The sequence below is a fragment of the Haliaeetus albicilla genome, chromosome 22, assembly GCF_947461875.1.
Source record: "Haliaeetus albicilla chromosome 22, bHalAlb1.1, whole genome shotgun sequence".
Lineage (NCBI taxonomy): Eukaryota > Metazoa > Chordata > Aves > Accipitriformes > Accipitridae > Haliaeetus > Haliaeetus albicilla.
Genome location: NC_091504.1, coordinates 8,809,616 through 8,833,279, shown reverse-complemented (window position 1 = coordinate 8,833,279; position 23,664 = coordinate 8,809,616). Strand labels below are relative to the sequence as shown.

The 23,664-nt window shown below is 63.4% G+C and overlaps 1 protein-coding gene across 4 annotated transcripts; it reads right to left on the bottom strand.

The window, feature by feature from the left end:
- Positions 1-5,723: 5,723 nt before the first annotated feature.
- SBK1 (SH3 domain binding kinase 1) lies at positions 5,724-23,508 on the bottom strand. Of its 4 annotated transcripts, none has more exons than XM_069809712.1 (4): positions 22,795-23,508; positions 9,466-9,668; positions 9,150-9,352; positions 5,724-8,438 (listed from the first exon to the last, which is right to left on the bottom strand). In XM_069809712.1, the coding sequence occupies exons 1-4, from the start codon at positions 22,854-22,856 to the stop codon at positions 7,656-7,658; spliced, it is 1,251 nt and encodes a 416-aa protein (XP_069665813.1). In that variant the 5' UTR covers positions 22,857-23,508; the 3' UTR covers positions 5,724-7,655. The 4 variants fall into 4 exon arrangements, with proteins under 4 accessions (XP_069665813.1, XP_069665815.1, XP_069665817.1 ...); XM_069809714.1 differs by lacking the exon at positions 22,795-23,508 and adding an exon at positions 17,500-17,522; XM_069809716.1 differs by lacking the exon at positions 22,795-23,508 and adding an exon at positions 16,770-16,938.
- Positions 23,509-23,664: the final 156 nt, after the last annotated feature.

The window sequence follows — 23,664 nt, the reverse complement described above, 5'->3', positions numbered from 1 at the left end:
CTGTGGTGTCCTGGCTGGGGCTGAAATCTGGGAGACTTCCTCAACTGACTTAGAGAGGGCAGGATGGATGTCCCTCAGCTGAGTGTTAGCCTCCAGCTGCTTGGGGCCTGGAGAATGCATTTAGCTTGTACTACACAGCTGCAGGCACTCACATGGCTGTGAAGCTCTTAACACAAGGCAGCTGTGTTTCCATGCTCTGAACAGTGACTTTGGGTGTGGGACTCATCCTTTCCAGAGCTCTGGCAGAAGATCCTGAGCTGTTTGTGGCTGTGCCCTGAGATGATGATACCCTCTCAAAGCGGAGCGGCCAGTGAATGTCTACCTGAGAGCTGCGGAGCAACCGTTCAGACCTGCAGATCTGGTCTGCAGTGGACTGGGCTTACTCCATGGTAAAGCAGAGGAGGCTCTGCCATGAACAAGTGACTCCCAAGGATGGCTGTAGGTTGTCTCCAGTCAAAAGCTGGGTAATGACTCGGATACTTCAGGCTGTAGGGAGAGCGCTGTAAGACTAATGTGACTTGTGCTGGTTCCAGTCTCTGACCCCATGCCTGTCCTTCCACAAGGTCCAACCTCCCTCGGGAAGCCTGGAAGCCATCCAAGATGGTGTTCAGTTTCTGACCCTGCAAGCAGACAGCAAATCCTGGTCTGCTTCAACCAGCTAGAGCTGATGCCAACCAAAGTGCCCCTGGGTTCTGCAGAGCTGCTTCTCTTCCCCCAAAGGGAGATATCCAAACACATGGACCTGAACAGTGGTGCTGTGAGGCAATTAAAGACCACCAAGAAGCTCCTGACCACTAAACTACCACTGTCCTCTGGATATATGCTGCTGAACTTCTCAAACAACCATAGACTGTACTCTGATGCCCAGCCCCCAGAGTCTCTCAGCCAGCATGTCTGGCAGCCCCCAAATATTGAAGTCCACTGGGACTTGAAGCCAAGTAAGCGTCCCAGGCACCCTGTGGGTCAGGCAGTCAGTCCTGCCATGTACAACACCCCAGCCAGCCTCAGTGAGCAATGCCTGGGAGGGGAGAGGTGAGTGCAGAGCTCTGCAGAGCAAGCCAACCTAGTGGCCTGGCTGGAACAAGCAGGACTTCGAAACTAAACCTTGGCCCTTGGGAAAGGGTCCTTGCAGTGTTCCTCAAACCAGGCTGGGGAAGGGTCAGTCCCTCGAATGATTGCAGACTTGTCACGAGCTGGAGCAAGTCCAGCAGAGGCTGAGGGACCTGGGCTGCCTTCAGTCTGCAGAAGAGGAGGTTGAGGGAGGAGATCTAAATCACAGTCTGGGATTATCCAATGCTGGGAGCAGAGAGGATAGGGAGGTGCAAAGCAGAGGGATGAAGTGGTGAAGCTTCAGCAAGGGCAGTGCTGATGGGCACAAGGAAAAGCTGTTGAGGAGGGTGGTGTAGCCCTAACAGAGGGACCTGAGGCTCGCTTCAGTGGTCGTCCTGCTCCAAGCAGTGTCCTGTTACCCCTCCAGCCCCTGCTCCGTGATGAGGGCGGGTGCCCTTTCACAGGGGGTGGCTATGCTTCAGGTGGGACATGGCTGTCCCTTATAAACTGGCCTTGTTTCATCCCAGGGTACTGACCCAGCTCCAGCCCCGGGGGTACAAGGGTGGCCCAAATTCCTCTGCCTGCCTTCATGCCAGCGCAGGGGGGCAAGACTTGTAAATCAAACCCCCTCTAAAGTGGCGGAGGGATGAGGCAGGCTCCCTGTCTCATCTGCAACCTTTTATCTTAAAGTTTCTTTCCGGTGTGGTGTCTTCAGGGCTACAAGGTGATTAACATCCATTTTAAGCATGTTCCAGACATGTTCTGGATGCCTTTAAAGCCCTGAGGTGTTACAGACGGCTTACAAGGTGGGCTCCATTAGCGGTTGATTCACTGTTTATTAAAGCCTCTATTAATCTTGTATTAATGCTTTTCAAATGAGACCTTTCTGGAGGTGTAGCAGCCTCTGAGATGAGGAGCTTAGTTTCTTCCCAGCCTGGTGCCACCGCTGTCAGCGAGGGTTTAGCTCAGGATCTCGTCAGGCTGAGAGCCGAGGTCTTGCGAGGCTGCTGAGAGCGAGAGCCGCCTGTGATGATGCTCTAATTAGCGTCGGGTAACGCCAGTCCCAGAGACCCCGGCGGCTCTGCTGCCCTGAGAGCTGGGGTGACTGCAGGAGCGGGGTCTGTGATCTGGGAGCCTGCTGCCCACCCCGTTCCACCCCCCAGGGAGGACAGAAGGGATTTGGGGGTGGCCTGGGGACCTTGTGTCTAGCAGAGGGATGCTCTGCCAGCTGGGACCTAGCAAAGCTGGAGCAGGCAGGAGCTGCTGTTTTGCAGCTGGGCAGTTGGGGGAGAGACCTGTCCGCAGCGGTGCGGGGGGTGGTTTGAACAGGCAGATCCTTGCCTGAAAAGCAAAAACCTCTCCTGCCCCTGCTGCTGCCAGCCCTGTGGCTTTCGGAGGTATGTGAAGGAAGGTCTGAATTAGGAGGAGCATGGACCGGCCCCTAGGAACCAGTGTAAATAGCACCTTATGCTCAGCTGTGGGCTTGGGGTGCTGCCTGTGGCACCCTGAGCTGGCGGCTGGGTCTGAGGGCAGGGGTGCTGCCTGTGCCGGCATCCTGAGCCACCTCCGGGCGAGGCAGCGGTGGGGATGGCGGAGATCTCCTGTCCTTGCCAAGCTGGGATGCTGCAGTTGTCATGGCAACGTGGGAGGCCTGCCGAGCCGGAGCCATAACCCAACCATATGGGGGGGGGTGTGGGGGTGTGCAGGGCTGGGTGAGCTCCCCGGCACCTCCTCGCACCCCAAAATTGTGGCCAACCCCTCCGCCCAAAGCTGACAAACCCACCCGTTTTCCAGCAAAAAGACCCTGCTGAAAACCACTGGGTTTTCCAGGGGAAGAAACACCTTTGGGTGAAAAAAACGTGTCCAAACCCGTTGCGGGGCACACACAGCCAAGTCGGAGATGCCGGCAGCCTCGTGCCTTCCTCTAGCCTGTGCCGAAATCCTCCCAGCCGGCTGAGGGTGGAGTAAAGGCAGTGGGCACCTGGCAGAGTTTGGCCCAGAGCCGTTCCCTATGGGATGCTCACAGGGCTATTTCCACTGAGCATGGACCTGCCTGGGAGATGGGCTATGAGGGGACAGGGATGGAGGTGCAGCCAGTTCTGCTCTCGCTTGATCCAAAGGTGGCTGGATCTGTCACACAAGGTCACCTCTCCCTTCTGCCACCAGCTGTGGCCCTGCTGAACCATCCCATGTGGCATGGGGCTGGATTCTTCCCCACCTCAGGACAGCTTTTGCTGCCTGGCTCCAGCAGCTTGTCCTTGGCAGCCACCAGGTTTTGACTGACAGCTGTCCATCATCTCCCCAGCAGCTGGAAACGCAGACAGTAGAGGGGCCCTGCGGAAAGGACAGGTGGGGGACGAGCCCAAGCTGCATCCCCTCTGTAGACAGCTCTGCAGCCACCAGAAAAGGCACTGGGATGCCCTCGTGCATCCTCCTGCAGACCCCGTTCTTGGCAGCGTCCCTGAGCAGTGGCTCTCGCTCGGGTGGCTCATTTTGCGTGGTGGCCTCGAGCTCCTCCGATTTTGCTTGGGCGCTGGGTAGCACATGAGTCACATTTCCTTCCAACGCCCATCTCGGCTCGGTGCTGTCACTATTTTTGGAAACTCTTGAAAGCGGATCAGCCCTAAGAAGCACATTTAATGAAAACTCTTGCCACGCCAGGCTTGCATCCCCCCTGACGTCTCCATGCGGCGGCTGGGGAAGTTACCGGCAGCCCAGACCCTGCGCTCCCCTCCTGGCTCGGGATGCGTGGGAAGACTTGCCGTGGGCCTCATCCTGCAGCCCCTCCTGAATCATCGGGGAGCTGAAGCAGCGTCTTGGTGGCAAAATATTACCTTTTAAAGGGCTTGTTTGGGGTTGGGGTTTTTTTTGTTGGGTTTTTTTGTTGTTTGTTTTTTTTTTTTTTTTGCAATGCTGGCTTGGCATTGATCGTTTGCACTCCAAATGAGCGGAGCATTCACAGTTATTTTTACTCTCAACCTCCAGTATTTTAGCTGGGGCTGCAGTGGCTCACTTAGCATCTCTAAGCAAAAATGGGCAAAATTCAGCTCCAGAAATGAAGGGCTGGATGAAATTAGAGGTGGGCAGGCTTTGCTGAGTATCACAGCCAGGAGAACCCCCTGGCCTTGCCAGCTTAGGAAGGATCTGATTTTACGGGACGCTGGGGGGAGCTGGATCTGCTGCACCCATCCCGCATCCAGCCCCACTGCCGCTTTCACACCTGGCACCCTGTGCCTCTTCCCTCTGGCCGGCTCAAGGATCTGTACAAATCTATTAGTTATTTTCTTTTGGAGCAGCACCAATGAGCACTGCTCGTCCATCGCTCGGGGACTGCCCAAGGTCAGTGGCCGTGGCACTGGGGCGGCCACCTTCCCGGCCGAACACGGGAGCAAACTCAGAGAGGGGACGGGCAGGCGATGGCTTTGCCAGGCAGGCAGCAGCTTTGCCAGGCAAGCCATGGCTTTGCCAAAGCGCCGCTTTCACCACTGGTTTTGGGTCTGAAGGTTTCACCTGGAGATGAGCAGCCCCCACCCTCCCAGCACTGACGGGCTCTCAGCATCCCCGACCTTGCTGGGATAAAATTAGCCATTTCACTTTGAATTAAAGACGGTTCAGCTGAAAGCAACCCGAGTGGTTCATTTCAAAGACGTCAAATGGCAGCGTTTCCTTTTTTGTCTGCGATCGGGGAGGGTCCTTCCAGCCAGCGCCTGGTGACAATGACACTGATTTCCTAGACCTTTTGGTGTGGCCAAATCTGTATTTTTAGCTGGGGAAGAGGAAAAAAATAAATCACGTGTCAAAGAAACGCTTTCCCTGCCCTGACGAGAAGGGAAAGGAGATGAAAGCCTTCGCTGCTGAAGTCGGCGGATGACCAGGGCTCGCTGCCTGCTGCCCTCATCACTGGAGCGGGGCTGGAGATGCACCCGAGAAGCCGCAGCCGCATCTTCCTGGGGTCCATCCCGGGCGCTGGCCCCCCCCCCCAGCCATGCTACGCACCTGCCCCACACAGCCCCCCCGCCTCTGGGCTGGGGACCCTGAGCCCCCCTGCAATGGGGGTCCCGTGGCAAGGAGCGGGCAGGGCCCCCGCTCCCAAGGGATCCCATCCCATCCCCTCGGTATCCCCTGCAGCCATTTATCTTCTGGGGTGGGCGCTGCCTTCATCTTTCCTTCCCTACCTCCTCCTCCTCTCTCTCCCCCACCCTGTTCTCATTTCCCCAAGAAGACTTTAATGAAATCTGCCCTTAATTAAATCCACATTCATTTGCATAATTACCAGGAAATTGAAATTAGCCTGCGGACGTGGCTGGAATACATTTGGCGTCAGGCAGCCCTGCCTGTTTGGAGGGGGCTGCACCGAGGGTGGCTGGGTCCCCCCCCACCCACGGGTGCCACCACCCTCCCCCACGGCCCCGCTGTGCTGCTCCCCGGTCCCCTTCCCTCCCACCCTGGGGTGCCCACGGCAGCCGGGCATGGGGGGAGACAGGGTGAAAGTGGGGGGACAGTGAGCCCCGAGGCCACAGCGGGGCAAAGGCGGGCAGTGCTCCCAGCCCGCCTGCAGCTGCACAAGCAGCGTCACGTTGGTTTTACTTAAAAAAAAAGTCTTCACCGCCATTGAGAATTTTTTTTTTGCTTTTATAACTATGTATTTTGTCATTTTTTACGGTTTTAGTTGGTTTTTTTGTTTGTTTTTTTTTAATCCTTTTCAACAGTGACAAACTGAGGTAACGTCTGTGACACTACAGCCTCTCCTACGGGAAGAAGGTCCGAAACCCGACAGCCGAGGGAATTGGAAATAAAAACCCGACAACCTACCGACACAGCGACCTCGACGGGAACAGAAATCACACCCGGGCCCCCCGCCGTGGGACAGACCGCCTGGGGAGGTACAACCGAGCCCTCCCAGGGACGGCCGGGATCCCTTATCTACATTATTGCACGAAAGATCGAGGACATCGAGGGACCTAAGGCAAAAAGGAGAAAAAACCACGCCTAGCGTCTCTACATCGGGGCAATGCTACTTCTAAAACCGGCCCTCGGCCCTGGCACCGCGGGCGGGTGGCGGGCAGGGGTGGGTGCTGCAGGGATGGGGGGGGGCAGCGGCGGTGGCGGGGGGGCCGGCCGGGCACCCGCCTGCTGTGTAAACTGCTGCTGCTGCTGCTGAATAGCATTATAGCCCTTTGTGTGGGAATTGGGGGGCCGGAGGGGCCGGGGGACTGGGGGTCCCCACGGCGCCCACCCGATGGGAGGGAAGCCCGAAATGTGCCAGGGCTTGGGTGCTGCCACCTTAGGGTGCCCCCCAGCCTCCCCACCCCAGCAGCGGGGTGAGCCCCCTGCCGCCCTGGGTGCCCAAAACCAGGAGGGGAGTTGTGACCCCCCACACACGCACCCCCCCATGACATTGTCACTAAGGGGCCACCAGCGGCTCCTGCCACCGCCACCCTGCCTCGCCGCAGCCGGCCCCGGGGGGATTTACCCCGCTGCCTCCTCCCTGCCAGCCTCAGGGGAGGGGAACCCGGGTTTGGGGAAGGGGTGACAGCAAGGAGGGGTGATGGGGACAGCACAGGGAACCACGCGGACCTTCGGGAGGCCGCTCGAAGCCCCCATCCCCTTCTCCCCAGGTCGTGCAGACCAGCCTGGAGATGCACCGCCGCCACCTTTTCCAGTCGCTGGGTACAAAAAGTCTGCAAAAGGGACAAGGGGACAACACCACGGCAGAGCCAGCCCGGCCCCGAGCATCCGACCTGCCGGATAGCCGGCACCGCAGCCACCGGCCGAAGCCCGGAGCACAGCTCCCGCCTGGGAGGGGGCCGTGGCCGCCCCGCGGGGCAGGGCAGGGGGGACAGGGGCTGCCAGTGCCTGCGGCTGGGACGCACGACGACACACAGACAGGGACACTTGCTACATCGATGGCTGCCAGCACCTCCAGTGGCAGGGAGGCAGCCGGGGCTGCCGGGGGTCCCGGGCTGCCGGTGACCCCCCCCCGGCTGCCCATCACCGGCCACGGCGCCCGCCTCCCCATCCCCTCCTGGTCCCCACCGGTGGGGCAGGGACCCGTGGAAGGGGGCAAATCACCACCCCCCCCAAAGCTCCCCAGAGGCCTCCTCCACCGTGCGGGGGTCATCGGCCTTCCCTCGCCCTGGCTGGGGGCCGAGCACGGGGAGAGGGAGGGCCGGTGGGCACTGGCTGCCCTGCACCCCCCCAGCCCTGGGTGGTGGCCCCCACCAACGAAGCCCCCCGCCCCGAGCTCTTCCTCCCCGTATTGGGACACTCCTCCTCGTGCCACCCTGGGGGGAGCCTTGGAGGGGGTGGCACGGCCACGGCAGGAGCCAGGGGCACCGACGTCCTCCCCGGTAGCGAGCGGTGCCCTTGGCCGGGCTCCCACCGCCGGCATCACCCAGGCAGGGTGGGGGGGATCAGCATCCTCGGCGCTACAGAGCGCAACCGGTTTTGTCCTTTTCCTCTTCGTTTTTGTTTCTTTTCTTTTTTTGCTTTGGGAGATCTGGAGCCTGGTCCCGGCTCGTGCCACCACCACGAGCGACACCCCCCATCCCCGAGGCCGGGGGACGGGACGGGACGGGCGGCCGCCGCATGCCGCCCCGGCGCTGTCAGACGCAGATCTCTATTGCTGTGGCCAGGACCATCTGCCCTTTGCCTTTGTCCTGCCGTCCGTCTGTCCTGCTCGCCGTCCCCGGGGGGGCCGCGCTCGGCTCGGAGCCGCGCGGTCCGCTCCCCTCGGTCAGGACGGTCCTCTTGAGCGGAGCGGGGGTGCAGGAGCCGGCCGCCTCGTGGCGATGGGGACCGGCGGGGAGCTTGTCCCCGGCGTGCTTGCGGGAGCGGTAGGAGGGTCGGCGCCGCACCTCGGCCATCAGGTCGCACTTGATGAAGTAGAAGACCTCCTTGACGGGACAGCGCTTCTCGGGGTCGAGGGCCAGCAGGCGCTGGAACATGCGCAGGGCGCTGTCTGTGAAGCGTCGCCACTGCGAGGGCAGCCCCCCCAGCCGCCCCTTCTGCCACCGCACAAACTCCTCGAAGAAGGCGTCGGAAGCCGCCGCCGCCTCCCAGGGGAAGTTACCGGTGAGGACGCAGAAGATGAGCACCCCGAAAGCCCAGACGTCGATGCTGGTGTCCACGGCGAAGCCCTCCGCCCGCCCGGCTTGGCAAACCTCGGGCGCCGTGTAGGGGATGGTGCCGCTGATGCGCTTGACCCGGCAGCCCACCTTGCGGGTCATGCCGAAGTCGGCCAGTTTGATGCGGCGGCAGTCGCGGTCGAAGAGCAGGACGTTCTCCGGTTTGATGTCCCGGTGCACCAGGCTCTTGCTGTGCATGTAGTCGAGGGCCAGGCCCAGCTGCTGCACGCAGCGCTTCACCAGCTCCTCGGGGAGCCCCACCTGCGGGTGCGGGGACACGGCATCAGCCACCCGCCACCGAGCCCTGTGGTGATCCCACCCAGCTCGGGGACCGCCATATCTGTATGTCGTTACACATCTGACACGGTCGCGGCTGCTTTTATCTGGGGTGCTCTCTGCGGCAGGGAGATGGGTGGTGGGTCCCGGGCCACCCTACGGATGGGGGATGAGTGTCAGGACCTCCAGGGGATGGGTGATGGGTCCGAGGCCACCCAAAGCATGGGTGTTGGGTCCCAGCCCACCCTAGGGATGGGTGATGAATCCCAGACCACTCTAGGGACAGGCAATGTGTCCCAGGCCACCCTACGGATGGGTGATGGGTGTCAGGACCTCCAGGAGATGGGTGATGGGTCCAAGGCCACCCAAGGGATGGGCGATGGGTCCCAGGCTCCCCAGGGGAAGGGTGATGGGTCTCAGGCCACCCTAGGGATGCGTGATGAGTCCCAGACCACTCTAGGGACAGGCAATGGGTCCCAGGCCACCCAGGAGATGGGTGATGGGTCCCAGCTCACCCTAGGGATGGATGACGGATCTCGGGCCACCCAGGGGACAGGTGACGGGTCCCAGACTTGCTCGTAGGTGCTTGTGGTTGGGGCTGACCCACACAGGGATGCCCGGTCCCTGCGCATGGGGCACCCTCCCAGATGGCCACTGCCCCAAAAAGGCTCCCACAGGAGGGGCGGGGGCTCCCACCTGTGGCGGGATGATGTCGAAGAGGTCCCCGCCGGGGGCATACTCCTGAGCGAAGACGTAGCAGTCCTCGGTCTCGAAGACCACATCGAAGACCTTGATGATGAAGGGGCTGGAGGAGAGCGTGTTGGTGATGCTGAACTCCCGCAGGAAGTTCTTCAGCTTCGTCTTACTCTTGTTGACGAACTTCAGGGCCATTTTGGTGCCTGCAGTGGGCAGGGGATGGGGATGAGCCTGGGGCACGGTCGGGACATGCTGGACACCCTGCTCCCAACGTGGTCACGTCCCCCGCACCCACCCCCCCCCACAGTCCCCTCACCTGTGCTTTTGTGGGACACCAGGTCCACCTTGCCGTAGGTGCCCTTGCCGAGCTCGCGGATGAGGTCGTAGTGCTTGCTGATGTCGGTGCCTGAGAGGGTGCGGATGGCCAGGGACTGCATGTCCTCGGTGATGAGGGGCACCCCGCAGCAGGCCAGCTTGCGCGACGGCTCTTGCTCAATCGAACCCGCGCTCATGGCTGCGCTGCAAGGCAGAGGCGCGTCACCACTTTCGGTGGGTGCTGCAAAGCCACCGTGCCCCGTCCCGTCCCCGGGGCTGGGAGCCACGGCACCTTGCAAAGGGACACCGGGCTGCTTGGGCCGGTGCTGAGCAGCACCCGCTGGGTGCCACCCCTCTGTCCCCAGGGGACACCAACCCAATGGCTCTAGAGAGGATGCTCCAGCCTCCGCAGGGGCTGCAGCCGTGCGGGGCAGGGCCAGGGCGTGCAGTGGCCCCTGCGCCTCCAACTCAGGGGGGATGTCTGGGGGCAAAGTGAGGGCTCGGGGCATGGCAGAACCAGGAGGGCAGGGGCATGGGCAGACGGACAGACGGACGGACACACACACACACATTTCCTCGGCCCTGGTGAGTTCACAGCCACCGCGCAGGATGGGAGCTGAGGCCCTTTGGGGCTCCCCACTGCTGCCGCAGTTCCCAGTGGGGACCCCAGGAGCCAGCCCTGTCCCCTCCACCCTCCCACCTTTGCAGAGCACCAGAGCCCCCTCCAGAGCCGAGCCCGCCTGCGAGCCTGCGATGCTCCGGAGCAGGGCCAGGGCCACACCGCAGGCATCGAGCGGCGACACGATGGCTCTGCAGCAAATCACTCCACCATCTGACCATCCTCTGACCATCCGTCAGCACCGACTCTCGGCTTTCCCCAACCAAGGTGCTGGACACTCTGGTGCAGAGCCTGGTCAGCGGCGCGTGGACAACAGCACCGACGTTCCTCACTCCCGACAAACCGGCGGCCGTTTTCCCTCACTCTGGCCATCCCCGCAATGAGACCCGAGCTTGGACTCACCCGCCACGCCGCCACCACGGCAAAACCACCCCGGGATCTCCTCTGTCTTCAGGGCGCTGCATCACCCTCCATCATCCCCAAGAGCACAAACCCAATGCCCTGCCAAGCCACCCCACACTGGAAGCACGCACGAGAGCGCAGCATGACCGCCCTGCGCAGAGCGAGTCCTGAGCAGAGACACGGGCCCCCTGGGGCCGGTGGGTACCACAGCAGATAAATCCGGCTACTTTTGATTTTGTAGCAGATTGACAAAAATCATGGGACAGCAGCCGGGCGGGCGCCGGTTTATATTTAGATTTTTAATGCGGCGTCTCACTGGGGGGAAAAAATCCCACTCTAAAATGAATCCTGCTTGCTGCCGGGAATAATGGCATCCGGGGGTCCGATCGGCGGGCAGCCGGGGATGCGGCACAGGTGCTCGGCAGCTACAGCCGTGGGCTCGCCGCCCGCAAAACATCTATACGGTGTTTCGCGGGCGGCGAGCCCACGGCTGCGAAAGATGGAGGCTGAGAGCGGCCGTGCTGGAGGGTGCGCACAAGCCGCCCCACCACAGGAGGGGGCCCAGGCAATGCCCGCGGGCCAAGCCCCACGCCACGGCCATGAAGGGGCTGGGACAGCCACCCCAAACGGTGCTGGATGCCCCACGGGCACCCACGAAGCACCCGCAGAACCCCGGGGTCAGGGTCCTGCCCAATGCATGAGGATCCTCCCAGCCTTTTCCCAACAAGGCTGAGCCTGATCTCCAACCTCTCCCTCTCCTTTCTTTCCACCATGGTGCTGCCTCTCATCCCAAAGCAGAGCTCAGCTTCTTAATTTTTTTTTTTTTTTTTTTTTTTTCCTGGGAAGTTGGGCGAAAAATAGAAAAGGAACTTCAACATCATGATGTTCCAAAAATGTAGCGGCTTGACTCATAAGATCTCCAAAGCAGCTCATCTCCATAGTGTTTTATTGGCCTCCTGGAAGAGGAGCACCATTTCAGTGTCTGGGTGCTGGAGGTGGAGGTGGATCAGCACAGCAGCTCGATGGATGCATGACTAAAAACAGCTCCCAGCATCCTGCAAGAAGAATTCTGTCTACACTTGAATTTACAATCAGGCTCGTCAATGTCTCTTAATTAACCGGTGTTGAAATGCGATTATTCAAGTCGGCAAAGTTGGGGTTAGAGAAAAAAATCTGCTGGTGGGATGGGAGAGAGGAGGTGAAGGACTGACGGCTGCTTAGAAGAGCTCTCCAAGTCAATGGCTATTTGCTTTTTCCCTTGGCTAAACCTGTTGGGTTTTCCAGGCGGCTCCTTCCTAACTGGCGACCGAGAAATGCTCATCAGAAACTGGTGTCCCACCACGCCAAGTCCCCTGCCTGCTGCCTGCCAGGCTTTCGCAGCCACCCAAGGGCTGCGGCTGCTGTGTTTGCGGTGCTTTATGGAGCAGGCAAACCTGCTGTGGTGCGGGTCGCAGGGCAGGCATGGGGCCGTGCTGCCAGGAACGCAGGCGCTGCCAGGATCCTGCCACGGTGCCTCCGTTACGGCCAGCTCGGTGCAACGCACCCCACTTTGTCAAGGCTAACAGGAACGCAGAGCCAACACCAATCCCGGGGAAAACCAAACAGCGATGGTGGGCAAAATACCAATGCACTGAGGCCAAAAAAAGTGTAAGCGCAGAAGTTTTCATTAAAAATTGAAATACTTTTGAAAACACGTTGGGTTTGATGTAAGCAGCAAAGTGGGGCAGCAGCGGGAAGAGGGAGCGAGGGCTCATTTCCAGCCGGTTCTGCACGCTCACAGGGATGGCAGGGAATGGGGCGCCAGTGCCAACATGGCGAGAGATGCTGCCAGCCTGGCACGGCTGGCGTTGAGGTCCTGCATCCTCAGCCTACACCAGTCATGCCAACACAACCGCCCATGCGGCCACATGCCAAGTCGGGTCAAATCAGAGCAGAAATGGGGCCTTTTCCTGGCACGCCAGCTCCTCTCCCGCCTCCACGGCACAGCCCCGAAGCACCGGGGGAGAGGAGCCAGCGCCGCACCCGAAGGAAGCCAAAACCACCCGCCCGGCACATGGTCCCCCAGCTCAGTTGTTTCAGGTGTTCTTGAAGAATGAGCTTTTAAAACCAGAGAGGAACGATGTGCATCCCAGCTGAGTCCTGGAGAAGGCCCCCACAGCACAGGACCCCGGGGAATGGCAAAGAGGCAGCGAAGATGCTGCCAAGCAGCACCAGGACCCCGCCACTCATCGCAGGCGGTTTGTGCCGTCATCTCCGCGTCCTGAACCATTTCTCCTACTATTCAGACTAAAATTGTTCTGTGTTTAAGCTTCAGAACCATTTATCTCATTGAGTGAGGAGGATAATCCACCCACCTCTTCCTCGCTCCCTGGCAGGTATTTATAGGCAGCCACTTGTCTCCCGTCAGCAGCTGCCGCTGCTCTCCCCAAACCTCCCCGGCTCCATCCCCAACACCGCGGAGCACCTCCCAGGAGGATTGCATCCCGTATCCGGAGCCCGGCATCCCACCAGGTACCAGGGTCAGCACTGCCAACCCGCTCTCACCCCGATGCCACTCCCTGCAAGAGGATGCTTTCCCCTGCTCCGCATCCCGCTCCGCTGCACGCCCAGCCCTGGGCTCATCGTCTCTGCCAATAAGTAATTGCAAACTCATTAAGAGCTCATTGAGAGGAGCAGAGGCCGCCCGGGAGAGCTGCCCCAGGCACCCGGCAGAGGAGGCTGCTGGAGCAGCGGCTGCTTGGAAATTAAGAGGGGAAGGGCGAAAAAAATACCCTGTGGCCACATCAGACACCGACAGGTCAGAAAAACAACACGGTTACTGAGCGGGGTCAAAGGAAAAAGGGTTTTGGGCTGAGCCTGATACAGGGGTCTCTACAGCGAGAAGGCATACTGGAAGCCCGGCAAGGGGCCAGGACTTGTGCCTTGGGCTGCTCTGGGGCAAGAATTGGGAAGACAAAGGGAAAAAAACACGCAGGGCCAGGTTAGAGTCTCTACAAGACCCAGATTTCTCTTTAGAGAGGGGAGAAATGAGAAATACCCGGCAGCAGAGCAGGCGCAGACACACGCTGCTCTGCCCCTGCGGGTGCCCCGGCTGCACCACGTGTATTTTGCAGAGCTTTGATTTCTCCCCATCCCCAAACCCTCCCGCTGCTGTGACGCTCACTACAACAGCAGCTTGCTCATTAATTATGGTGTAATTGGTATTAGTTATTAGTGGGTAACGCTGACTCCCCCCCCAGCCTGGCAGGCTGGAGGCCGAGTGATGCCAGGGCAAGGGGCACAGGCGGTGCCGTGGCCATGCCCTGCGCCAAGCCGTTGCCTCCCAGCACCCTGCTCCATTTCCAGCCTCCGCTGCCTCCGTTCCTGCCTGACCCCGTTCCGGGGACATCCTCTCATCTCCTCTGTGCTGCTGGGACCAGCATGCCGGCATGAGGCGTTATTAGCTGCGCTTTCTGGGGGCAGCAGCAGGCCGGCACCCAGGGAGGGCTCACAAAGGCACCTTCGCCTAACGAGGCCGTCTCCACGGGCACGGGGAGGGGAGTGGAACAGGCATCTCATCGGGGCTCGGAGCCACGGGTACCCGCCACGTCCGGACAATCGGGGCTGCCTGCAGGCAGCGTTGCCCACCGCCCAGAACGGCTGCTGCCTCCCACCCCACCAAAAGCAGCAAAACACACATGGGGAGAGGGTCCCTCCACCCACACGCCGCCCCAGCACCGTCCAAAGCCGCTTAAGACAAGCCGAGCGTGTCCGGGAAGCGGCTGGTCACAACACGGCACAGGGAAACTGGCCAGCGGCTGCAGGTGGGCAGCATTTTGGGAAGAGCCCCTCTGCCAGCATCCCGTGACGCAGGAGGAGCAGCCACCCCCCCCAAAGAGGCGATGGATGGGGCACATCTCCATGTCCTCTCGCCGGCTCCATGGTGGTGGGAAGGCGCTGGGAAACACTCAAGTGCCGCTTGCACCACGAGCCTGAACCAGCACCAAACCTCCGCCAAAGCACCCGCAGCAACGGTGACTTCCCAGTGCTCCCAGTTTGGGACACTTCTCCACGCAATGGTGCTGAATTCCCAGTTATCTGGAGTTTCTCATACTAGCTCCTTGCCCGGACCAGAGCAGAAAGCCCGGCGCCAGGATCGGCTTCGGCAAAGCTGACGAACACCCAGAAACGTGCAGGCTCCCAGTCGGCGGGAGCTGCTCTCCCAGTGGGGATGTCTCAGCTGTGGGGCAGGGTCAGGCCCTGTCACACCCATCCGTAGCATCCCCCGTAGCACGAACCATCTCCCATCCCGGCCATGAGCCTGTGACAAGCTTCTTCAGCCTTTGGTCCCGGGATTCAGGTTTCGGTGGTGAATTTGGGAAGAGCAAATAAAGCCGTTAACCAGGCTCTCTCCTCCGACGGCTCTCGTCATCCTGCCGAGGCACGGGTGGCAGCCGCTCTCTGGGGAGCCACTGCTCTCCCCTCCCGCCGCCATCCTCCGTGCCCTCCACACTGCTCTCCTGGAGCTGCTAGCAGGATTTTCCCTGCCCTCATCTGCACCGTGCCATCTCCGTCCATTGGCCCCCAATGGCAGGACCTTGGCCGCCTTTCAGCGCTTGGGCCTCCCGGGATTTTTCCTGACGAGCGGGATGGCTTCATTAGGACCTCAGCTACTCCAGCCTCCAGCTCCTCCCGCCTTTGCCGCGCCTCGCCGCCAGCACCGGGGATTTATGATTACTTCATTGTTTGATTGGTTTCATCAGCCTGTCATCATCTCCCTCCCAAAACTCTTCCACCAGCGCCGGCAGCGTCGCACGTTTGGGATCTGCAAAGACAAACGCCCCGAGCGGCACCTGCCCATCGCCCGCCCGGTCCCCCTGGACAGGGCCAGCCGGCCCCTCGGCCCCTCTCGCTCTTGGGGGCAACGGGGCACGTCACCCTGCCGCGAAAACCAGCCCTACCTCTGCTCCAAGGGGCTTCATGGCCTTTACACGCGGCGGGGTCGCATCCCGCCCCGTGCGGGACCCTCGTGGCCGGAGCTGCTGTAACCCCGCAGCCCAGGCATCGCCCCGGCGGCCCCCGCCTCGGCCCCGGCTCCCACCGAGGGGGATGCTCCCACCTCTCCCCCGCCTCGCCTTCGCTCCCCAGGCAACCTCCTCCCGCAGCATCCCGGGTAGGGTACGGTAACACCCCGCTCGCGGCCACGCTGGGGTGACACCGTGAGCCAGGCGGGTCGGGGTTTGGCATGCGGGCATCCAGCTCCGAGGTTTCGCCTCCCGCCAGGCGACACCCCAACGCCAGATCCGGAACGGAACCGCCGCGCTCCCCCGTGCCGCTCACCCGTCTCTCCGAGCTGCGGCAGGACTCCCGGCCGGCGTCGCCCGCCCGCGGCCGCAGCGCCAGCGAGGCCGGACCTGGAGGAAAGTGGGTCACGCTCCCCCTGCCCGAGCCGCAGCCGGCAAGAGGCTGGTGCGGGCTGGAGGCCGGCTCCCGCACCCACACCGCGAGGGGAGGTGACAAGGGGACATGACAAGGGGAGACAAGGGGAGATGACGAGGGGAGATGACGAGGGGAGATGGCCTCAGCTGCCCCCCAGGCCACCTCTCGCCCGCTCTCCCCTCCCCGCTCCCCTTCCCCAGCCTCCAGCCGCTTTCCATCGCCGTGCATCCTTCCAGAGCCCCCCCCCTCAATTCACCGGGACCCCTCGGAAACCGGCCCCGCGGCCAGCGCAGGGCTGCGAGGGCACAACCCCTCCCTCCCCGCTGTCGCCCCCCCCCCCCCCCGGCTCCATCCCCGCTCCGCCACAAACTCCTTTCAAGTGTGACTCACGCCGCTTCCGTCTCCGGCCCCGACTTTGTCCCCGCGGCCGCAGGGCCCGGGGCCGGCCCGGGGCGCAGGTGGCACCGGCCGGAGGAGGGACCCGCTCCGTGTCCCCCCCACCCCGGGAGGCGGCCGCCGGCGGGACCCCGCGCTCCCACCGGGGAGGCGGCCGAGCCCCCCCGGGGGCAGCAGCCGCATCGCCCGGTGCCTCAACGCCTCCCCCCCCCCACTTCCCCGGGCTCTGCGGGGAGCGGCGGGAGGCAACCCCCCCATTCATCCCGGAGCCCCGGTTATGCCGTGATGGTTTGGTTTTTTTTTGCCTGGCGGGGCCCCACCGCGGTCCCACGCCCGCCTCCCCCCCCCCCCCTCCCAGACAAAGGGCGGCCCCGCCGCGCCCGCCACAAAGGCGCGGGCCGGTACCGGAGCGGGCGGTGCCCCCCGGTGCCCCCTCCCCACCGCCACCGCCGCCGCCGCCGCCGCCTTACCGGTGGGGCGAGCCGCCGCGCCCCGTCCTCGGCGGGAGAGGAGCCGCCGCCGCCGCCGCCGCCGCCGCCCGCCCCCCGCGCGGGGCCGCGCCGCGCCGCTCGCCTCCCGCACCGCCGGGCTCATGCCGCGGCCCCGCCGCCGCCACCGGAGGAGCGGAGGGAGCGGAGCGCGGAGAGCGGCGCCCCCCGCCCGCCGCCCCCCGCGCCGCCCCGCCCCGCCCCGCGCTCCGCCCGGCACCGGCGCCGCCCCGCAGCCCCCGGGGAGTTGCCGGGGGGCGGGGGGGGGGGCTCCGCCGCCGTGTCCCCGGGCGCCGGTGGGGATGCGGGGCGCTCCCCATCCGCGCCCCTCGGCCACCACCACCACCCCCCCCGCCCCGAGCACTGGCACCCCTCCGGCTCGTGGGTCTCAGGCCCACGCGGGGGTTGCGGGTGGGTTTAGCCCCCGGGGGTGCTCGGTGCGGGGAGCAGCGGTGCATCCCGGGGCAGGAGCCGGCCTTCGGAGCCCCGAGCGGCACGGGGTTCAGTCCCGAGGAACCACCCCACCGGCGGGACGTGCTGGTGAGCGGGGGCTGGGACGGGTACCTCTGCAGTTACCCACGCAGGGATCGGGCCCCTCACCCCTTCCCCACCCCACTCGTCATTGCACGCAGCGAAAAAAGACTCCGATAGTCCAAGCCTGGAGCATCTGGGGTTCACCGCCATCAGCACCGTGCGTCAGAAATGTCCTCACCCAGGACCACATCCCGCTGGCGGCAGGTTCCCCGTCCCCTGCTCTCCCTGCGCCTTCCGAGACTTCGGATTTCTTCTCCTTCAGCATGGGTGATGCCCACCGTGGCACGGGCAGCACCCGGCTCGCCCCTCCAAAGTGTCACTCCTAAACACGTGCAGGACACGCGGCTTTCCCCCCATGCACTCAGGAATGGCGGGACCGTTCAGACCCAGCCAGGGAAAGCCGGCCGAGGCAGACGCGCCACGCGGGCTTCCTTTCAGCCTCGTTAAAGTTTGGCAACACGTTCAGCAAGAGATGCCAGTGGCGGGCACCGGGAGCTCCCGGGCACCTCCAGCCTGGGGGACAGTGGCAGGAAGGCAAAGGGTAGGCACCGCGCTCCTCCTCGGAGCATCCCTGGGCACATCCAGTCTTTCCAGATTTCAGATTTTGCCAGGGTTGAGCAGGGACATTTTAACACAGGCCACGATTCGCTTTGCAGCTTCCTTGGCTCTTAGATGAGCACCAGGTCCCTTCACTCCCACGCCGCCGCTTTGAGCCAACCCACAGCCGTGGGGCTGCCCCACACTCCCGAGGGGTGTCGGTGGGTTGTTCCCACACCGCGTGGGCCGTACGAGCTGGTTGTGCCCACTCCACCGGGACCAGAGCTGTCCTGCTGCCACCCGAGCCCCCCCGCCACCGGGGAGGGCAGGGGAGCCATTGCCACTGACTCACTGGCAGCTCTAATCCACTTCCAGTTTAGCATGCAGAGCAATTAGTCTTTTTATGAATGACTTTAAGGCAAGAGGCTGAATCACATTCTGACACTTCTCTTTAATTTGGTGCCAGGCGCTGCTGTGACATTGCCACCCTTCTCCTGTCCGGCAGCCACCTGGGGCACGGCCGGCCTCGGGTCTGGGCAGCGGGAGAGGCAGCTGTGGCTCACAAGTGCTTGCCAGTCCCCTCGATCCCCCCGCTCCGCTCGCCGGTCCCTGCCGCAGCTCCCAGCTCGCCGGTCCCTGCCACAGCTCCCAGCACCCGTGGCTCAGATGCTCCAAGCATGCACGATCCCCACCGGGATGGGGGCTTCCGCGTAGCACGAGGGCAGAAATGCCGTGCCCTGCGTCACCGGAGCCCAGCGACCCAGCAAGCCAGGGCAGGCTGGATGGGTGCTCAGGCCAGCCGCTGTGGGGCTGGGAAAGCGGTGGCACAGGGCAGGACAGGCTCTTAGGGTGCCAGGAACGGGCATAGCGCGGGAGACGGGGCAGAGTTGGGGTGCTCCCTGTGCTGCCGCCTAAGCAGGACACGGGCTGGTAAAAGCCACCGGAGCCTTCCTCGCACGCCCCTCTCCATCGCTGCTGGGGATGGAGCGGGTCCAGCCTCGTCCCTTCCCATAGCACCTGCACAAGGCACCTGTCCCCCCGTGTCCCCTGCCTGTCCTTGCCACACCGTCCCCCAGCTGCGGCTCCCCGGCTCCCGCAGCCTCCTGCTCACGGCATTTCAGGCTGCGCCTCTGAGCTCTCCTTTGGCTCGCCCTATTTATAGCTCGGGGCTGTTTCTAGGTCAGGCTTGAGGCGCCAGTGCCCGGGGAACCTGCACGGGGACCACGGGGGGCTGCAGGGACAGCACATTGCACACCCCGCATGCGGCTCGGGTCCCGGTGTCACCGCCCCAGTGTTGGAAGACGGAACTGTGCCGTGCCCCAGGTACACGGAGGCTGAGCTGTTGGTGAAGGACCAGCCGGGCTGCGGCAGGGCTCCCTGGGGCTCGGCAGGGCTCCGTGGGGCTCGGCAGGGCTCTGTGGGGCTCCGTGGGGCTCAGTGGCTCATTTTGCGGCTGTCAGGCTGCAGACCGGCACATCGCCAGCACGTGGGTCACACACAGATTGAATAATAGTAACACCAATAGCACCAGTTAGTGTTTGCATCGAGCTCGTGGTCTTCAAAGCACTTAGAGAATATTAATAACTAATTAAGATTAGCGAGATGAAAGAGAGCTGGATCAAACATGTTTATCACCTAGCTCGATCCCAAACCATGCGATAAGCCCACAGCTCCCCAAGGGACCACAAATGCCCCTGGGATTTCTGTTCGGAAAGGAAATATCCTGGCTTGTGCCACAGGGGATGTGCTCAGACAGGGCGGGTGGCGGGGAAATGACCTGAAAAGCCCAAAATATTTCTAGCAAGCCCAATCGCCTCCAAATTCAGTGAGAAGGTCGCTCGTCCCTTCGCCATCACTTGCTCCTCCCTGGCAGAGTGGGAGCCAAGGGGCCGTGCCCCACATAGCATGTGGGTCGGGGTGCCACGGCCACCCGCAGCCTGTCACGCTCCGGTGACATGAGCTAAAACCTGCCTTAAGATGCTGGCAGGGATGCTGGGAAGGAGCAGGCGGGGAGGGAAGGAGGGAGGGCGATGCGCGAGCGGAGCACGCCGGGAGCCGCAGCGCCAGCTTGGGGATTTGCCGGCAGCGTCTCCCAGATGCTTTTGGATGTTCCCCCCCCCCTCCACCCTGTAGCATCCACTGAGCCCCGAAACCTGCTCTGCCCCTGCGGTTAGGCCAGCCTCCCCACGCGGCGCAGGCACCGGCGCGACCTTCGCTGCCCGCTGTCCGTCCCGTGCGGCCAGGGCTGCTCGCCCAGCTCCCCTCCGCATTGCCAGCCTGGGATGCATGACCCATGTTGGGGGGGGAACGGGTGCCCCCTCGGTCCCTGCGGACAGCACTCAGCCAAGGGGATTTCAAGGAGAAAGGGCGCTGGTGGGAGCTGGTTCCTGGAGCACTGGGGCAGGGGGCTAAGTGCCCCCCACCTCGGTGGTCCCCCTGAGCGGCGTGCTGCCATCCTCTGCCGTGGCTGCCGGGATGAGATTCCCAGCGGCTGCTCTCAAGGTCAGGGAGGAGACGCAGCCCAGGTGCCGTGGGGCACAATCTGCAGCTCAGTTGCCTAGTGGGGATGCGCCAGCCGCTGCCAGCGGCCTTCAAGGTGTTGCCTCCCCTCCCACAGCCCCCCCAAGCTCCATCCCGTGCTCCTGGGGGGCATAGGACGGTCCCCAGACAGCCGGGCAGGGGGCACAGCGTCCTGTGTGCTGGCCCCCCCCCGCACAGGCTGGGTCAGGACCTGCAGCACCATCTGCCTGTGGCCACTTGTGGGGAGCTTGGACGTGGTGTTGGCTCTGGAGCATAATGATGACTATTCAACTACTGGGTTGAAAGGAAACAGTACGGGTTTACTTTTGAATGGGTTTCTTCTGAAAAGAAGCAGAACAGGTTTCTTCATGGGGGACGTGAGGTTTGGGGGTGTAACGGGGTCACGGCACTGTCCCACCCCCCATCTGGGTCTAAAGCTGCAGATGCCGGCTGACTCGCTGCCTGGGGCCACGGCACAGCTGTGCCCACAGCTCCCACTTACAGCATTTCCCGTCCCATCACCAACCGGGGCCAAAGCAGCAAGCGGGACTGAACTGGGAAGCACAGGGAGAGCCACGGGGCCTGCCCCCGCACCCTGGCACCCTGGCCAGCCTGGCACCGTCCGGCACCGCACGCCCACCTCCGCTCGCAGCCCGTTCTCCTGGCACCATCTAGCGAGGCTGCGGGGACAGGCACGCTGCCTCCGGCACCCACGTGCGTGGGCCCACGCTCCCCCTCCGGCTCAGGGTGACATGCCCAAGGCCAGGCGGTGGGTCGGTGGCGGAGCAGGGAGCACCCGGTGGGTCCCGCTGCCGGCACTACCACCACCACACACCCCCCCCCGCCGGCCCACGGGGAGCCCATTCCGGTAGCTGCTGTACCGGCGGCAGCAGGCGATGACAGCCCTGTCCTCACAGTCTGGAGGCAGGCCCAGGGAAAGGCTGGTGGGGACAGGCTGGTGACAACTAGGGGAGGGTTTGGGGACAGGGAGCCCCACCCAGCGCAGCCCACCTCGAAGCAGGGCAGGACGGGAGAAGTCGCTGGGAACCAGCCACGGGTGACCATCCCTCGCCATCCCCCCGCGCAGGGAAGGGTGGTCCATGTAGCCACTATGCAGGACCTCGGGCCACCACACTGCCACTCTGGGCACCCCCCGCCCTGGCTGAGAACGCCAAACTCATGCCACCTGTGGCCCAGCACAGACAGGCTGGATGCAGCTGACCAGCTCCAACCCCAGGTCAGGCTACGAGATAGGAGCCCCGGGGATGCTCTGCGTCCCTCTCCAGCCAGCAGCACCCACGCCCCAAAGGCCCCTCTCCCATCCCTGGTCCCCCAGCCCCCTCCCAGCACCTTCCCAGCTAGCACTGAGCTCGTGGGCAGCGACTCATGGGAATCGAGACTCCAAAAAATGTGATTTACACTAAAACAAATCCTACAGCTTCTTGCATACCAGGAGGAAGGACAGACTGCCTGGACTGGCACGCGCCCACGGCCCAGCCCATAGCTCTGCCTGGCCACCAGCCCGGCACCGCCGTCCTCCCCGGACCTCACCATGGGCAGCCAGTGCTTGTGGGGGGGTCCCGGCTGCGGCGGGGCGGGAGCTTTGCTCTGGGTATGGTGGCATGGGACAGGAGCCGGCAGTGGCTCGGTGCCACAGAGGAGCAGTTGGGCACAACATGTGCCGGCGTTCACACCTCGCATCCCTGCTGGCTGCCTGGCTAATTCCGGCATCGGCACATTCGCCTTGGCTGCCGCTCAGCAGCGCGGATGGGAGAGGAGCTTTCAGGGAGGGGGGGAGGTGAGTGCTGGTGCTGCTGCCGAGAGGGCCAGGCCTTGGGGAGCCTCGTGGCCCTCCTTGGGGACCCCCCAACTGCCCTGGCCCCCTGACCCCCCAGTCAGCCCCTGCCCCAGGGGCGGCAGCAAGGCCCTGGGAGCAGAGTCCGGCCCGGGACCCCATTCAGGTGAGCAGGAGTAGGCGGAATCGCCCCGGGATGCTGTGGGTACACACACCGCTGCCAACAGCCCCGCTCCCATGGGCACACCGGCACTACACGGCATGGCACAGCACGGCACGGGACACCCACCCCGTGCCCTGGAGACCTGCTGCCAGGGAAGCACATGCTGGATGCGCACACGTGCTGTGCACACAGCCTCCCCCTGGCATGGCACGGCATGGCGCGGTGCGGCATGGCACGGCGTGGCACGGCACAGCACGGCACAGCACTGGGCCATGATCTCCTTCGGCCAGGAGAGGATACGCCTGCTCCAAGGGAAACTTTGGCGCAGCCAAGGCAGGCAGCTCTCATGCCAGGCATCATCCCCCAGCCCGGCTCGGTGCCATGTTCCCATGCCCCTCATGGGCTTGCAGCATGCCCCACCAGCGGCATGCCACCTGGCCGGGCACCGCGGCACTGACCTGTGCAGGTGCAGGGGCTGCAGCTCCTCTTTCTGGAAGCAGACAAAGCAGAAGGAATCCATTGCTCGGCTGTGGTGGCCGCCGCGGCTGGGTGAGGGGGACCACAGGCCAGGCAGCGCCGAAGAGGTGTTGGCATCTTCCTCCCCCTCGCCAGTGCCGCCGGCGGCCGGAGGCTTACGCTCGCCTGCCCAGGGCCATGGTGTCGGAGAGCCCTTCACACGGCCACGCTGAGTGCCAGGGCTGGCTGCTCACTGCGCACGGAGGTAGCGCCGGGTTGTGCCGTGTTCCACATTGCCCTTGCTCCGGGGCTGGCGATGCCCAGCGCCACCCTGGCACCCATCATGCAGCCTGGTCGGAGGCAGCACCGGTCCTCAGGGGGTGTGGACAGGGACCTGGGGTGGCATCGCCCAGGCCAAGGGGTCCGGCCAAGCCCTGTGGTACTTTAGAGGCCAGGGAAAGCGGCTGCCCCTCTCCGGCACCCAGCGCCCATGTGGCACTGGATGGTGGCGGGCGCAGAGGACGGTGCCCGCAGTGCTGCCAGGGAAAGTGTTCCCTGCGCAGGGGCTTGCAGCAGGTGGGGTCTGGCAGGATCCGGCAGGATCTGGCAGGGTCTGGCAGGCAGGCGGCCAGGCCGGGAGCACCGCGCGCTCACGGAGGAAAGTTGTGTCGTCGGCGAGCTGCGGCTCCTCGGGGCTCGTCTCACCGGCAGAGCAGCCGCTCGCTCTGACAGCTAAACCAGTGTGCGAGTATTAATAGCTCCAGATTCATGCAGCGAGGCTGGGAAGTTAACTCCTCCGCTGCCGCTGCCGGCCCTGCCCTGGCTCCAGCCGCCCTCTCCCGGCTCCGGACTGCTGCCTTGGGGCTCGCCAG